This window comes from Hibiscus syriacus, unplaced genomic scaffold (assembly GCF_006381635.1).
Source record: "Hibiscus syriacus cultivar Baekdansim isolate YM2019G1 unplaced genomic scaffold, ASM638163v2 tig00112649_pilon, whole genome shotgun sequence".
In the NCBI taxonomy this organism is placed as follows: domain Eukaryota; kingdom Viridiplantae; phylum Streptophyta; class Magnoliopsida; order Malvales; family Malvaceae; genus Hibiscus; species Hibiscus syriacus.
The window spans coordinates 608,576-625,064 of NW_024063376.1; the positions used below are offsets into that span (position 1 = coordinate 608,576).

Sequence of the window (16,489 nt, forward strand, 5' to 3'; positions counted from 1 at the left end):
AAAAGTTGCTCTTCATCTAAACCAAGATGATTCAAGCACATACGCTATGGATTGCTACACTACAGAAGTATATCGACAGACTTATGCCGAGATTGTCTACCCTATTTCACATCCTTCTGAGTGGGACATACCAGATGACTTACAAACAGTTTTGCCACCAGCCATGGACAGAAGGCTACCTGGCCGACCAAAAAGTCACGATCGTATACCGTCTAAGGGTGAAGGGAAGAAGAGATCGATATGTAGTCGGTGCAAGGAAAGTGGTCATACAAGGTTGACATGTGGATCACCAGTGCCATCACAATCATCTTTTCCTCTACCAAAATATGGATCATCATCAAAATCCAAAGCTCATATGGTGTCAAGAAAAAGGCAATCAAAATCGCAATCATCTTTAAAATCCCAATCACAACTGGCTTCACCTTTTGGGACTGTTAACTTAGGTGATTTTTAAATGCAAACGTTGTATTATGTAGATTTTATGTGTGAACTTTTAACATTTTCAGTTAGGCATGTATTAGTAACTTGAGTTTGAAAATTGCTATGATCTGTTCAGTTGTTATCACTTAATAGGCAATCATCTTAATGTCTATCGCAACCTATCGCAATGCGAAATGAAAATCGCAACGAGAGAATCGCAATGCGAAATGAAAATCGCAACGCTAATTTCGCAATGCGAAATGAAAATCGCAACGAGGGAATCGCAATGCGAAATGAAAATCGCAACGCGAATTTAATTTCGCGTTGCGATTCTCTCGTTGCGATTTTCATTTCGCATTGCGATAGTACTTTTTGCCTTCAACATAATGCAAATTGAAATCAACAAAATCAACCATTACATTTCAATCAATTAAACAAGCACAAATAATAATTATGTTAACATCAATTAAACAAATCAACTTTTACAAATCACCTTTTACAAATCAATTAAACAATCAAAAAATAAGCAATAATTATTAGAGAAAATAACACTTCTACTATTGAATCAACTTTTGCAGCCATACATCATTTTCACGCAGCTCACTTCTGAGATTAACCTGCATAAACCAAACATTTGCTCAAACAACACTTTCTACACATCTAAAACCTACAAACAGCAAATTATTGAATTCTAGGTACTTAACCAAACATTTTCAAACCACAAGCCTATAAACATACCAATTGTTTATGGACATTTTTATAACGCGGATGCAGGTAGGCAGCGTCTCATATATATCGATCTAGCCATATAATGTCGAAACCATAAGCCTACTGCAGCTCTATCTATATCGGTGGGATGTAGATACTTTATACTTCCTGTGATCAAACGGTCCAACGCCAAGCATACGAGAGGACCACAATCCCCTCTGGGTCCTTTCGTTTGTTGTGGTGCGGTCTCGTCTCTGCTAACTGTAATATTGAGCTTCTTTGGCTTCTTGTTTCCAGAACGAGTCCAATAATTTATCGCATCCAAGAATTTAGCCAAATAAGAGCTCCATCCCTTAATAATATCTCTTAAATCAGCCAATGATATGTAATTTATCATGCTGTCATATACTATTGCCTTAAGGGATGGGATCTGAAGCTCGACGAGAAGCCAATGGTTACGTTCCAAAACAGGGATAAACACCTGCAATCATAAGTAATAATTCATTCATTTACGCACTTATTTATGAATACCTTTAAACTCAATCTAAAATAAACACTAACCTTATCGACCTCCCACCATGCAGGATAAAGTTTAGCTTGTCCATTGCCCAACGCAAATGATTCATCTCGTTGATTCTTCAAGTGAACGGCGTTAAAAGACGTCGGCATAATTGTATATCGTGTATTTCTTTTATTTTCCTTAAGTTTCCTAATTATTAGAAGACGTGACACCCACACATCGATATGCTGTTTTACAAAAAAGACATATTAGTAACTTACATAAATTTACAAAAAATAATCAAATTAAAATATAAGAAAAATATAAGACTTACCCCTCCATCGAAATAGCCATTGTCTTCGACCCCTAATAATACGCCCCACCAAGACCGATCAAGCAACAAATAGATATCATCATTGAGCTTGCATATGTCAGTGAAACACCCCTGGCTTCGCTCATGTAGATAAAAATCAACTGCGGTCTTAGCCCAAAGGGTGTTATCCAGAATTGTGTCCGGTAGTTGTTTCCTCTCCTCTTCAGATACCGGTATGGTACTGGCCGGTAACTCATACGAGAGCCAACTTGAATCCATCATGTCCGGCACGTCAGAGGGTTTCTCAAGAATCCTACATATGACGCCATGTGAATCGGGCTCTTGAATGGTGGGAGGGACCTCTGCAACGATGACAGTGGCCTCTTGAACGGTGGGAGGGGACTCTCGAGGAATGATAGGGGCCTCTTCAACGATAGGAGTGGACTCTTGAGGGATGACAGGCGAGTCGGGCTTCTTCTTGCGGTGTCTTTGCACTATTGGGGTATACGGAGACTTAATAGCACGTGCACGCCGTCTGATGCGTGAACTCTGTCGTGCAAGAAAAACCCGACGTAAAGCATCCACCTTATCGGTCCGCTAAATAATTAAATACAAATATCAGTAAATAAACAGACATGATATTTAAACAGTGAAAACAAAGATAAATATATTTCAAACTTTCAACCAAAAGACAAAACAAGCACAAATACTAACTTCACAGTGTTAGAGTAAAAAGTTTAGCAGTTTTGGCAGCAACCGAATAAATTTACTAAGCAATCTAAGTGAAATGGTTAATTTAAGTGAAATTACGAGTAAATTTATCATCAAGTTAAATATGGAAAATCTTAAACTTACCTCGTTGCGTAGAGTATGAACCTCATTCTGCAACGATACTACCATCTCACGTAGAGCGGCAACCTCACCACGTAAAGTAGACACCTCCACACGCCATGCACCATCGTTATCGAGTAGAGTACCGATCTCCTCACGCAAGGCATTGACCTCATCACGTAACTCCCTTGACTCATCCCGTGGAGGTGGAGAATAGGGAGATAGAAGTCGTGGAATCTTTGCCGGTCGCCTATCATGAGGTGATGGTGGAGAAGAGGCTCGATGATGTGACGGTATAGGTGATGGCTCTCGTTGTAGAGGTGTATAGTCGGGTCGATCAGGTGATGGCTCTGGGTGAGGTGATGGCTCTCGAAGTGGAGAAAGTGGAGGCTGCTCATCATTCGTGCCATCAAGAAAACGCTGACTAGCTTGCCACCAATCAGTGGCAAGCTCAGCCTCCGTGGGTGTCAGTCTCATTAATGGAATGTTGGCCTCCTAAAAATATAAAACCTCAAACAAAGTTAAACGTCTACTATTAATAACTTGTTTATATATGATAGTATTTGTGTTAACTTACATTATTTATTGTCGCATATGGTATTAAGTCTTCCCAATCCAACAGACGTTTCCTCTTCCAGGAAATAGCCCTGGGAATATCATTTGAAGTTTTTATTGCATATGTCTTCATGGCGGGAAAGGCCTCGAATATCCAAATCTACAAACAATATAATAACAAACATTAGTAATTGTTAAATAATTAATTATAATTTTGAAAACATTATATAGAAATTCTTACCTTAAAGGCCCAAACAAAGCCTGACAAAGTGTATTTCGACCCATCGCCCCGCAAACTTTTGCGGTCATCAAAGGCAGACGACAACTTAGTCCAGGTACCTTTCCATATATACGAACCCCACGGAAACAGATTCCATGCATTTAGGTCCTCTACCAATAATATTAGCTCCTGAGGAATAGGTTGTCTGACCTCTCTGCCTAAAAAGCCGGCATACAAAAGTAGTAGAAGGCATACTCGGACAACATCGACGTCATTCATCCGAGTAAAACCATCTTTCTTATTAAACAATTTCTTCATGTCGTCGACGTGTAAGTTCGGCTTCTCTATTGACTCATCAGAAAAAACCCTGGATAACCATGATGGGCGGGTGATATGACGAGTGTACCGGCCTACATCATCGTGTCCGAATCGTAGACCAGTGATTAAGCAGAACTCCTTCCGCCCAAAACAAGTATACGCTGGTGGAAAATGAAACCATATCTCTTCCTCACCACGTTGTATACTGTCGGGTAGATCGATAGTCATGGTCTGAAGCCACAAATGGGTCAAACTAGCATCTCCACCCGAATGCTGTACTCTCAGCCATGGCCCGAAGCAGGTTTCTTCAAACAATTTTCTTTGTGCAGGTGAAAGCTTCGAAGCAATTGTAGTGGCTAGGCTAACTTTATTCCTTAATGTCAATGAAGCCGAAAAAAATTTCTACAAAAAAACAATAAACATACCAAGTTAGATATACCAAAAACTACACTGTCAAGATATACCAAAAACAATAAACATAAATAGTAGTTTATTCTTGAAACTAAAATTTGCAACACTGTTTTGTCTTTTGGTTGAAATGAAAATCGCAACGAGATAATGAGAATCGCAACGCGGAAATGACTATCGCAACGAGAGAATCGCAACGTGAAATGACTATCGCGACGAGAGAATCGCAACGCGAAATGAAAATCGCAACGCGAAATGAAAATCGCAATGGGATTTTTGTTTCGCGTTGCGTTTTTTATTTCGCGTTGCGATAGTTATTTCCGCGTTGCGATTTTCATTCTCGAAACTATTCTTCTTCTGCATTACTTCAACCAAAAGACAAAACAAAGACAAATACTAACTTCACAGGCTAAACAGTTTAGCAGTATTGGCAGCAATCGAATGAATTTAATAAGAAATCTAAGTGAAATGGTTAATCTATTATTGAAATTACCAGTAAACTTATCATCAATCTCAATATGAAAAACCTAAAATAATGCAAAAATTTCAAAATAAAAATAAAAAAAAACTAACCCTCGGAGGTTGATTTTCCATTTCTGAATGATTGTGAGGGATTTTTGACTGTGAATGGTTGTGAGGGATTTCGCCGGCGATGGGGACGGAAATCTTCGGAGATGGGGACGGATTTCACCGTAGAGAGTGAGAGATGGAGATGAGACTGAGTGTTGTGATTTTGGGTTTGAGGTTATGAGTTGCGATTACTGTGGACGGTTCAGTTTCCGATTTATTAAGAAAAAATTCGTGTTTGGAATTTGAAAAAAAAAAAATACGCGTTAATACGAATGGCGCTATGTAAATCGCGTTACGAAAGTCAGAATCGCGTTGCGAAAGTCAGTATCTCGTTGCGATTTTGTATTATCGCATTGTGATAGTAAGTATCACATTGCGATAGTAAGTATCACATTGCGATAGTCAGTATCGCATTGCGATTTTTCCAATTCGCGTTGCGATTTACTTATTCGCATTGCGAATTGGGAAAATCGCAACGACACTGTAGACCATCGCAACGCGATTTCCAACTATCGCAATGCGAAATGCAACGCGAATTTGCGATAATGGAGATCGCGTTGCGAATTAGCGATCGCATTGCGATTTTGTTGGTCATTTTGGCAAATCCGGAAAAAGTTGGTTAAAATCGTATATTATAAGGCATTTTTGGTTACTGAGGCGATTTTCTCAAATAAAAATAATCTTATTAAAAATGAATAAAAATTATTAACTGTTGTTAAAAATAATAATTAATGAATAATAATTCATTTGATTCCTCAATTGTAATTAAAAATTTATTTTAATATTTTTTATATTTTTTAAACAATTAATTTTAAAAGTCAATAAATTTTTCAAAAATTTATGAAATTTATAATTTTTAAATTATAAAATATTTATCATCATCATCATCATTTTGTAAAAGAAACACTAGTTATAAAACTTTTATAAAATTATTCATATTTTTAAATACTTGCCCTCAAAGTTTTCTTATACTAGATTATACGTATTGTGTAATTTCATATAAAAATAAAAATTTGTCGAGTTATAAAATAATTTACAAAAGAATATTTAAAGATTTTAATATAGAAAGTTTTTTTCACACACAAAAAAAAAATAAATAAAATAGACAATTTTACACAAATATCATCCTAATATAAATTAATTATATATTAGACACTATTTTAAAAATATTTACAAAACTATCACCTGTGATTTTACACGTTTCACAAGGCGCGGTGGGACTCCGTGCATGGTCGTGCCTTATCCTACGTGACGCCAAATCAGTATAAGGCACGGTGCATGTGCGCGTATTCCTAAAAAAATATTATATTAATAAATAAAGATGAAAGAATACCTGACAGATAATTAAAGTTCTACAGGGTGATATTTCAGTGTTACCGCCAAAAGTAAAGGTTGTAAAATCATTTTGACAACACGTAGCATGACTGTATGCAAAGATATGAAATGTCAACCTACTGTTTCGATTGATGTTTTGGATGGTGATGAAGCATGGGCTGTATTCACAAGGAAAGCTGAGCTTGATGGAAGAGTTCCAAGGGATATTGTGGAGGAAACAAAGAAAGTTGGAGAAGAATGCAAGGGTACCCTTATCGATTGTAACGGTAGCGAGGCCTTTAAAAGGTACTAAGATTCGTAAAGGATGGAAAATGGCACCAAAAAAACATGAAAGGAGTAGATTAATTGAAATCGGGTGCATTAGAGAGGATTAAAAAAATGCCTATGTGTGTTTTAAGATGAGTTACGATTACCTGATAAAGGAGACTACCAAGAGATGCTTCTTATGGTGTGCTTTATATCCAGAGGACCACTCCATTGATGTGGAAGACTTGGTGCGAAATGCTTGGGCATTGCAGTTATATCTAAAGACGCTTGAGATTTTCTGTTCGCGTGGTCCAGTATCCAAGGGATTGACAGATGAATTAAGAGTGTTGGAAATCTGAAGATATTGGATCTAGCCGATAGTATATTTTCCGGTGGATTTCCACGTACAGTGACTAGAAGATTGTCCAATCTAGAAGAGCTGAACTTCAGCATGGAAGAGGAAAGCACTGCTATCCTTCAGGAGATAAATTTTTTGACCAGCTTGACGACACTATCCCTAGCGGTATCTTCTTTATGTTTTCCATAAGGCTTTCGGTTCCCTAAATTAAAAAGACACGAAGTACTTATAACAGGATCTAATATTTGTAATGGGACAAAAAGACGTCTACAAGTAGACAGATCCTTAATTGCGGAGATGTTTGACCTAAATCTAGTTTCTCAATTGCTTGAGAACATAGAGTTTCTGGTAGTGTCAACGGGGGCGGACCCAGGGGTTGCCAGAGGTAGCACGGGTAATCCTCAAATTGTGAGGAACATTGATCAAATGTTATTATTTTAGTATTTTTATATATATATTTTGTGATTTTTAGGTAGAATCCCTATATTTCAGTTAAATTCTTATAGAAAAAAAAAATTATACAACAAAATTGTTTACTTAGTGTTAATTTTTCTAATTTTTTTTAATTAATACAAGTGTCACCTTTAATATTGTGCAACCCCTAAAAAAATTTATAAGAATTTTTTTGTGCAATCCTGAATTTTTGTCCTGGGTCCACCTCAAAACTCAAGGATGAGTGCTTGAGTGATAAAAGACAGAAGGTGTTGGTTCCTAAGATCTTACAAAATCTAGAGGAAGTGAGCATTGAAGACTGTGGGAACCTGAAAGTGGTATTTCAGAATGTAGAAGAAAATGTCTGCTCTCGAATTTTAAAGCTCTTAAATCTTCGAAAGTTGCCTAAGTTGAGTCACATTTGGGAACTGCCAATCCAACATGATAGACTTGAAGCTTTAGAGGAATTAAAGATCTGGGACTTCCCAAGTCTAAAGTCAATCTTCTCGACTTCTCTAGCTCAAAGTTTTGCACTCTTAGAAAAATTTGAGATAAGATATTGTGGTGAATTGAAGCAAATAGTCACAGAATCGGGAGACGGTGGGGAAGAAATATCATCGAGCATCAGTTCTAATTCTTTGTGCTTCCCAAAATTACGACAAGCCCACATAAAAGAATGCGATGATTTGGAGTATATTTTTCCAATGTTGATGGCACCACAAGGGATTCTGCAACTCGAAAATCTGTGTGTGCATGATTGCCTTCCTTTAAAACAACTGGTCAGACGTATAGAAGGAAGGATAGAAAAGGCAACCGTGCTTCAACAACTGCAGTTTTCAAAACCTTCGACGGAGTTTTCAGTGTCTGGTTGCCCTCTGGCCTCTGTTAAGCGATTAATTTGTTCATTTAAAAGTTGAGGAGGTTCGCTTCAAGGTACTTTCTTTGTCTCCTTTTCTAGTTACAGTACTTAATTTGTGCCCAGTTTAGTTAATTATGAGATAACTACAAACAGGATGTTCGGTTATCAGCCTTCAAGGGATATGTCGTAATCGGTTTTCGTTCGGGTATGAATTTTTTTGACGGAAAAGTATGTAATTGAATAAATAGTTTTTATTAAAATGTTTTGGAGTCACCATCGACCTTTTTGAGTTAGGTAGGTCGAATACCTAAAAATCATCTTTTAAAAGAGTTTTGAATAAAACATCAATTTAAAGATAAATCGATCTGCTTGTAACAAAAAATTCATTCCTTTTAGTAATAAAAATAGATTCGAGGTCGGTTACATTTAGGGAAGGATTAACACTCCACAATGCCAAAAATTGGTACCCATCGATTATAAATTGTCTCTATTAGTGAAAATTTATGAAATCAAATATAAATTTATTTATGATTCTATTATTCCAGATTCTATTATTCCAGATTTAATCACATAATTTTATTTAATAGAAAATTCTAAGAATTTAATATTAAAATAATTTGATATAACCAAAACTAAAATAAATATATTTTTTAAGTTTTTATAAACAAGATATTTATTTATTTGAAAATAGTAGAATATGATATCTAGTTACTTTAAGACAATTTTCTTTAATATTCAAAAATAAATAAATATTTTCCTTTAATTAAATATATATTTTTATGACTTAAAATAAAAATAATAAAAAATAATAATAATTAAAGAGCTTGATTTAAAATATTAAAACATAAAGAGTAATAGTAAAAATAGTGACAAAAAATAATAAAAATATATAATTAAAAAAAATAAAATTTATGGTTGAAAATAAAAATTATTTAAATTATTAGGGATAAGTGACAACAAAGGAAATAAGAATCAGAATCAAATTTCAACCCTCCTTCTACTTAAATAATTTCTTAGATATTATAAAAAATATTAATAAAATATTGTCAAACTTATAATAATAACAAAAGCTCAAATTTCAACCATTTAAAAGAAAGAAACGATGATTGGTGTCATTGATGAAGGAAAAAGACTACTTGCTCAAATCTTTTTTATTATATTATTTTACATTAGGTAAAGGAAACTATAGTCCTTAATAAACCACCAAATGCTCATCCTAAACTTAATGTTGACCCGCTACCGACAACAATGATACTAAAAACCAAAACAACGAATTCAGAATTTGAATTAGATTAGTTTATTGAGAATTTGAGTTACGTTAAATTAAATGACTAAAACATAACAAAATAAAATCTAAAATCCAAATTAAAATGCGTAAAATATGATTTTAGTGACTAAACTAAAAGATTACAAAACGTCGAGGGACTGTAGATGTTATTTTACAATGTGCGAAATTACGCACAGACCTCTCCCAAAACGACACCATTCGGGGATGGGTATATAAACCCGAAAATCGGGCTTAATGGCCTATCTCTCTTCATTTTTCATTTTCAGCTTCTCTCTTAGAGAGAGAAGCTCTGCATTCTTTCTAGGTTTCCCTCATCGGAGGGAAACCAGTCATTGCCGACAGCGTACTTCGGCGTCGATGACAACTGCCGGTCACCACCCATGGCGCCGAAAATTACAAAGTCACCTTAAATTGTAGATCTCTCCAACCTAAAGCCGATTCTAGCATCTATTTTTTCCTAAAATCCCCTCAAAATCAATAGATCTAAAAAATTCTGAAGATTTTATCTCGGTTTACACAAAGTTTCCGACGACGTTTGGGCTTTCTGAGGGTAAGTTTTTCTCTCCTTCTCTTTTTCTTCGATTTGCTGTTGTGGGTTATTTTTTTTGTTGCTATTATTGTTTGTTTCTTGCTGTGGGTCCTCCTTGCTCTCTTTTCTGTTCGTTTTTTTCTTATTGGAGGATTGGTGGCCTTTTATAGGCCACCACGATGATGCTCTCATTGGGCAGATTATAAGGGTACCCTTCGGTGAGTCACCGAAGGGATGCGACGTGTGCGGCCAGTGTAGATCTTCTGGAAGCTTTGGTGTCTTTGCACCAGATAGTTGGGGAACATGGCGGCGGAGCAGTCGGAGTAGAGGCGACAGATCAGTTGGATGTAAGGCGGCACCGAAAATCACCCTAGGGTTCACCAACCCTAGGGTTTCTGCTAGATTCATTTTGGGTCGTTGGATCTCTCCAGATCCAACGGTTGATATTAATGGCTGTTGGAGATAGGGTTTAGGAAACCCTAGTTACATCTGGATTGGGTCTTGTTTGGTCGGGTCTGGATTTACTATCTGGGCCTCTGTTCGGGTTTGAGCCTCCAGGATTTATATCTGGACCCTCTGGGTCAACTGTTGTAAATTGAGCCTGTAATAATATTAGTTTAATAATAATAATAATAATAATAAAAAAAGGGGCAAAAACTTAGTGTCTACAGCTGCCCCTCTTTGCTCATTCTTGTGTTAACAAGAATAGAGCAAAGATGAAAATACAATAAGTTTTTGTCTTGATTAAGACAGAATTATTGAACCCTCAAGTGATGGATTTGAATCTTTGCTGAAATCTATATTTTCAAAGCTTGAAAAGTATGATAATTCTTTGCCGAAAACTTTGCTAATCTCTGGAATTCCTATCAAATATTCAAAATATGGATAAAAATGTGAAATGAATGTAAAGAAATTTGTTCGAAGATGAACCATCTCAGGTGAGATAAAATTTGATTTGAGAGACATCGCTGATTCAAAATGTCGTGAATCAAGTAACGGAAATCTTGGAAACATTCTGCCCAAAGGTATTATGAATGGCCCGAAGGTATTATCATCTTGTTCGGAAGCCTTACAGATAACCCGGAGGATTTAAACATCAAGAAACTCATGAAAATCAAGCTTACTTTCTTGGTTGTCAAGGAACCCCTTAAAAGGCTTAGCTTCCTTTAACAACTCTTTTGAGATAATTAGGAAACCCCCGAAGGCTTAGTTTCTAAAATCTCATTTGAAAACATCCTGCACTGAAGTCTTATGGATGGCCCAAAGGACTTACAAATCAAGAAACTCCCGAAGGCTTAGTTTCTTTGTTGTCAAGGAACCCCTTTGTAAGGCTTATCTTCCTTTAACAACCCTTTTGAGATATTTAAGAAACCCTCGAAGGCTTAGTTTCTAAAATCTCATTTGAAAACATCTTGTACTGAAGGTCTTATGGATGGCCTGAAGGACTTAAACATCATCCTTGAAAAACTTATAGATGACCCGAAGGATTTAAAAATCAAGAAACCCCTGAAGGCTTAGTTTCTTAGTTGTCAAGGAACCATTTGTTAGGCTTAGCTTTCTTTAACAACTCTTTTGAGATAATTAGTAAACCCCCGAAGGCTTAGTTTCTAAAATCTCATTTGAAAACATTCTGCTCTGAAGGTCTTATGGATGGCCTGAACGACTTATAAATCAAGAAACCCCGAAGTCTTAGTTCTTAGTTGTTAAGGAACCCTTTTGTTAGGATTAGCTTCCTTTAACAACACTTTTGAGATAATTAGAAAACCCCCAATGCTTAGTTTCTAAAATCTCATTTGAAAACATCCTGCACTGAAGGTCTTATAGATGACCCGAAGGACTTAAAAATAAAGAAACCCTCGAATGCTTAGTTTTTAAAATCTCATTTGAAAACATCATGCACTAAAGGTCTTATGGATGGCCCGAAGGACTTAAAAATCAAGAAACCCTGAAGGTGTAGTTTCTTAGTTGTCAAGGAACCCCTTTGTTAGGCTTAGCTTCCTTTAACAATTCTTTTGAGATAATTAGTAAACCCCCGAAGGCTTAGTTTCTTAGTTGTTAAGGAATCCCTTTGTTAGGCTTAGCTTTCTTTAACAACTCTTTTGAGATAATTAGGAAACCCCGAAGGCTTAGTTTTTAAAATTCATTTGAAAACATCCTGCACTGAATGTCTTATAGATGGCTCGAAGGACTTATAAATCAAGAAACCCCAAAGGCTTAGTTTCTTAGTTGTTAAGGAACCCCTTTGTTAGGCTTAGCTTCCTTTAACAACTCTTTTGAGATAATTAGGAACCCTCCGAAGGCTTAGTTTCTAAAATCTCATTTGAAAATATCCTGCACTGAAGGTCTTATGGATGGGCCGAAGGACTTATAAATCAAGAAACCCCCGAAGGCTTAGTTTCTTAGTTGTTAACGAATCCCTTTGTTAAGCTTAACTTCCTTTAAAAACTCTTTTGAGATAATTAGGAAACCCCTGAATACTTAGTTTCTAAAATCTCATTTGAAAATATCCTGCACTGAAGGTCTTATGGATAGCCCGAAGGACTTACAAATTTGGGAAATAGTTTACTAAGTAAGAAACTTTGGAAATCTTTTTCTTACTATTCAACAATTTCATTTTCATAAAAGATTAAATGAGAAACTTTGGAAATCGTTTTCTCGTTTTTCGAAATAACTTGTTAATGAGCCAACTTCAAAATAATGCTTCATTTGTGGATTGTATCCATCTGTTCTTCATTTGTTTGTGTGATTCATGTATTTGAGGTTTGAATTCTACCTTCCACTTGTAAGGTATTTTCCTTCATGAATCTTTTTTTTTCATATGAAAACCTTTAAAACTTCATGTTTGAATGCAATCAAATGTATCAATTAATGCATTTTCTATTATGCAAATGATGTTCTTATGAATGCAAAAATGTTGATGCAATTTTCAAAGTAGCAAACTCGGTCTTCCTTCACTTAGTCAAAATGTATTTCAGGTTGGCATTATCTTTTTTGGAATAGCAATCTTTGTGTCTTCTTTGCTTCATTTGCATTAAAGTCTTAGAAGAAATGTTTCATTTATGGAACTCTTGTTGCAATCAGAATTATGACCTTGTTGCCTTATTTTATCTTTGATAACACCGGCTTTCTTTGTTTGGATTGTGTAGAAATCCAATAAAGCTTTCATATTTGAAAAGAGAATCTATCATCTTTGAAAAATTTAGATGTAGATATGCTAAACTCAGCAGAGATTAATTAGGAGAGCAGTGTCTGTTCTAATTTGACTCTTGAAACACATTACAAGGAAGATTTATCCTAATTCTTTTCATGTCTCCACATCTAACCAGATCTCAAACTAGGCTATTTGGACCATATGATCTCAAGATGTTTAACAACAACCTATTGTTCAATTTTAGTTGGCTCCACTAGTTTCTTGTTGTTAAAATTTTAGTTCCCTTTTTGTGGAAAGAAATCTTCATCATATCTCACTTATAACCTTGGGTTGAAGAATTCAAAATTCATCTCAACAAATGGAAATATCATATAATTGCAACATTGGTTCAGCACCATAATCACTGGTTCGTAAAACATTTGACAACAAATTCATCCTTTCCTATAGCTTATGCCCAGATTTCTTGTCAGTGAACCTCTTTGCATAGTGTTCAGAGCTTTTGTAGGACGTCACTTAAGAACAAAACTCAGTGAGACTAAATGGGATGCTTTAACTGCCAGCATCAAATCACCAGAATAATGCAATTGCTTGATGAACAAAGCAATTATATATAGTTAGCTCCACTATCACTCACCATTTTCATTCTTCATACCTTTTTGTCTTATTGGAAATATTTTCTCAAATCAATGATCTTGACACATGATGATATGGGCCTTCAGCATGCCCCAACATTTATGGATACGAACATTCAAAATGCATTCAAAATTGTTTCTTGCTGATGTGAGCCTTCAAAATGCCTCAACATGAGCTTTCAAAATGCCCCACATGGATCATTTATGTCTGTAATGGCCTTCAAAATGTACCAACATTCTATTTCTGGTTGAAATGAACTTTCAAAATATCCCAACATTTTCGTACTGGTATAAGCCTTCAAGATACCCATATGGATAATATGGACCTAACCTTCAAGTCAAAAGGTTCACTCTCAATTCCATTAAATTTGAATCTCATGAGGTACAACTTTGATAATGCCCTATTTGTGGATCATTATGGCTCTATTCGTGCCCAAATATTTATCTTGAATGTTCTCATTTTAGTGTTACTAAACAGCAGTGTTGTCAAGTAACTCGAGGGATTATCTTCATGTTGTCACAAACTTAAGAAGTGATCAATCATTCTAACAGAAATGTCTGAGATATGTGCCTCTTCTAAATAAGGTGGTCATCTTCTGCTTGACTAGTTGCGTTATTGCCTTTTTGCTATGCACTGGGATATGTGATATTTTTTTGAACAAGACAATCATCTTCTTCTTATCATATTGCTGATAATGTCACAAGAGAGTGTTACAAGTTCTCTCCTCCATCCATCTTGATCTTCCGAACCACTTTCTTTCAAGAATGTGAAGTGCTTCATAATTTTGTCATTGCTCATTCTTTTTCTCAAATAGAGGCATAACAGGCATTAAATTGCTTCAAGGACATTCCTCATTTGAAAATATTTTTCCTCTTTTTTTATCAAAGAATGAAAGAATTTTGTAAATTGTTTCCCCTTATAAGTTCACAATTGAATCAAATCATGAGTTTAATGAATATCAAATAAACCAACTACTTTTTTAAATCATTCAAAAATCATAGTCCTATGACAAGTGTCAAAATTATTGATTGGTTTAAGGTGTAGGTTGATTTTGGTAAAGTAAGGTCTCTTAGGTTGGTCCAACGTATATGTCTCTTTGAACTTCCACTAACTTGAAGAAATGGTTATTATACTCATCTCATAGAGATACTTCTTGATTCCAGAATCTCAGGAATGTCTTTGGGATGTGCGGTGCTTCATCAAGAGCTTAAGATCATCTCTTATGCCATTGTTGCACTATTCAATATTCGAGTCATTTTTCAGGTTTTCAACTCGAATTCTTCTTTTGCTTCAAAGTGTTATTCAAAATTTACATCTTGAACCCCTTTATTATATATCATGCAAACCAATTTTTGCATGAAAATCATCCTAAGAGGCGGAATGAAATCTGAAGATAGTCTTTTTTACTTAGAAATCCATGTATGATTAGAATGGACTTTTCAGGTACGTAACGTAGGCCAGGGCTCATGGTTATGAAAGAAATGGATAAAAAGGCCCAAAAAAGTGTTTAAGAGTAATTGAATCAATGATCAATTCATTTTGATGCATTCAATCTTGCCTTGCTTGACTTGGATCTGCTTGCTACTTGTCTTTCATCATTTCTTTTTCTGGATCTCTCTAGACTGTCAATTTTTTATTTCCATTTTCTTATATCTCTAGTATTTCTTGCGCTTCTTATTGAATATGAATCTTTGAACTGATTACACTTGATCAACCTTGTAACTTGAAGCTCAATAAGTCACCCATCTTGATTCAATTTCTTTTTTCTTTTTTTCTTTTTTCTTTTCTCTTTTCTTTTTCTTTTTCTTTTTCTTTTTCGTTCTCTTTCTTTTTCTTTTTTCTTTCTTTTTTTCATTCTTTTCTCTTTTTTCTTCTCTTTTTTTCTCTGATAGATGATTATAAGACTTCAATTGCTTTTGAATACCTCCTTTTCCTATTGCATTTGTTATTCTTGATTGGATTTGATCTTCAAGTACCCCATATTTGACCAACCTTGTGGTTAAAAACTCTATTACTTCATGGAGATTTGTATTCGTAATAAAACTGGATTAACGATATTTATTCCTGTGAACAAATATCCTTCATCTTGCCCCCTAATATGGAGGGTAATCCTTGGTTAGGGTTAAATCAGAAGAAAAATCATTCAGGCTCAAATGAGGACAACAAAGGATATATTTTTCTTCTTTTGCGAAGGGATAAATGAAAAAAAGTCGTTCATCATTTCATACACATAAACCTTTGTAAAAAGAGGTATCCACAGGGATAAATGTCTGATTAAGCACCTCCATCAAAGAACCTTCATCAAAGCATTTCGGTGTACTTCCAAATTTATCAACAAATCTAGAATCAAAATCCGTGCTTGTTGTTTGTGTAACTGGTCAATTACATTATACTCACTATGTTTCAATAATTTTAAAACTCTTGTGCTTGTGTTTCAGTTATTGGCTCATTAATTGTTAGTGAGGGCTCATAATTAAATACCTTTTGTGGTACCACTGCAGATTTTACCTTTTTTTCGATGTTTCGGGAGAGTAACACCTCTAACTTCTTGTGAAAAATCCTACTTCACTCACTGTTTCGGTTGTCAAATCAATTCCCTGTGCTTTCTCTTATTCTTCTGCTTTCTCCAAAGGAATAGGTCCTCATACCATTGAAATATTGGCAGAGTAATTCCAAGGTACCTTACGGGTATCCTTAAACGGAAATGGTAAAGGGATTGTGATAAACTTTTTTGGTTTTGCTGGAATAGGATTCATTGCATATGGTTTTACAGTGATAATCACAGGCTCACTTGTTCCATGCATGGGCTTGGAATC

The 16,489-nt window shown here is 35.3% G+C and overlaps 1 protein-coding gene across 2 annotated transcripts; it reads left to right on the forward strand.

Moving 5' to 3' along the window:
• Positions 1-6,706: 6,706 nt before the first annotated feature.
• LOC120182433 lies at positions 6,707-8,180 on the forward strand. Of its 2 annotated transcripts, none has more exons than XM_039187410.1 (2): positions 6,707-7,139; positions 7,445-8,180. In XM_039187410.1, the coding sequence occupies exons 1-2, from the start codon at positions 7,079-7,081 to the stop codon at positions 8,128-8,130; spliced, it is 747 nt and encodes a 248-aa protein (XP_039043341.1). In that variant the 5' UTR covers positions 6,707-7,078; the 3' UTR covers positions 8,131-8,180. The 2 variants fall into 2 exon arrangements, with proteins under 2 accessions (XP_039043341.1, XP_039043340.1); XM_039187409.1 differs by having other exon boundaries at positions 6,707-7,135; positions 7,441-8,180.
• Positions 8,181-16,489: the final 8,309 nt, after the last annotated feature.

Excerpts from the sequence above, each read along its gene's own strand:
- LOC120182433 (XM_039187410.1), top strand. The coding sequence starts at position 7,079 with ATGTTTGACCTAAATCTAGTTTCTCAATTGCTTGAGAACATAGAGTTT. Across the intron at positions 7,140-7,444 it reads AGAGTTTCTGGTAGTGTCAA|AACTCAAGGATGAGTGCTTG; the intron begins CGGGGGCGGACC and ends GGTCCACCTCAA.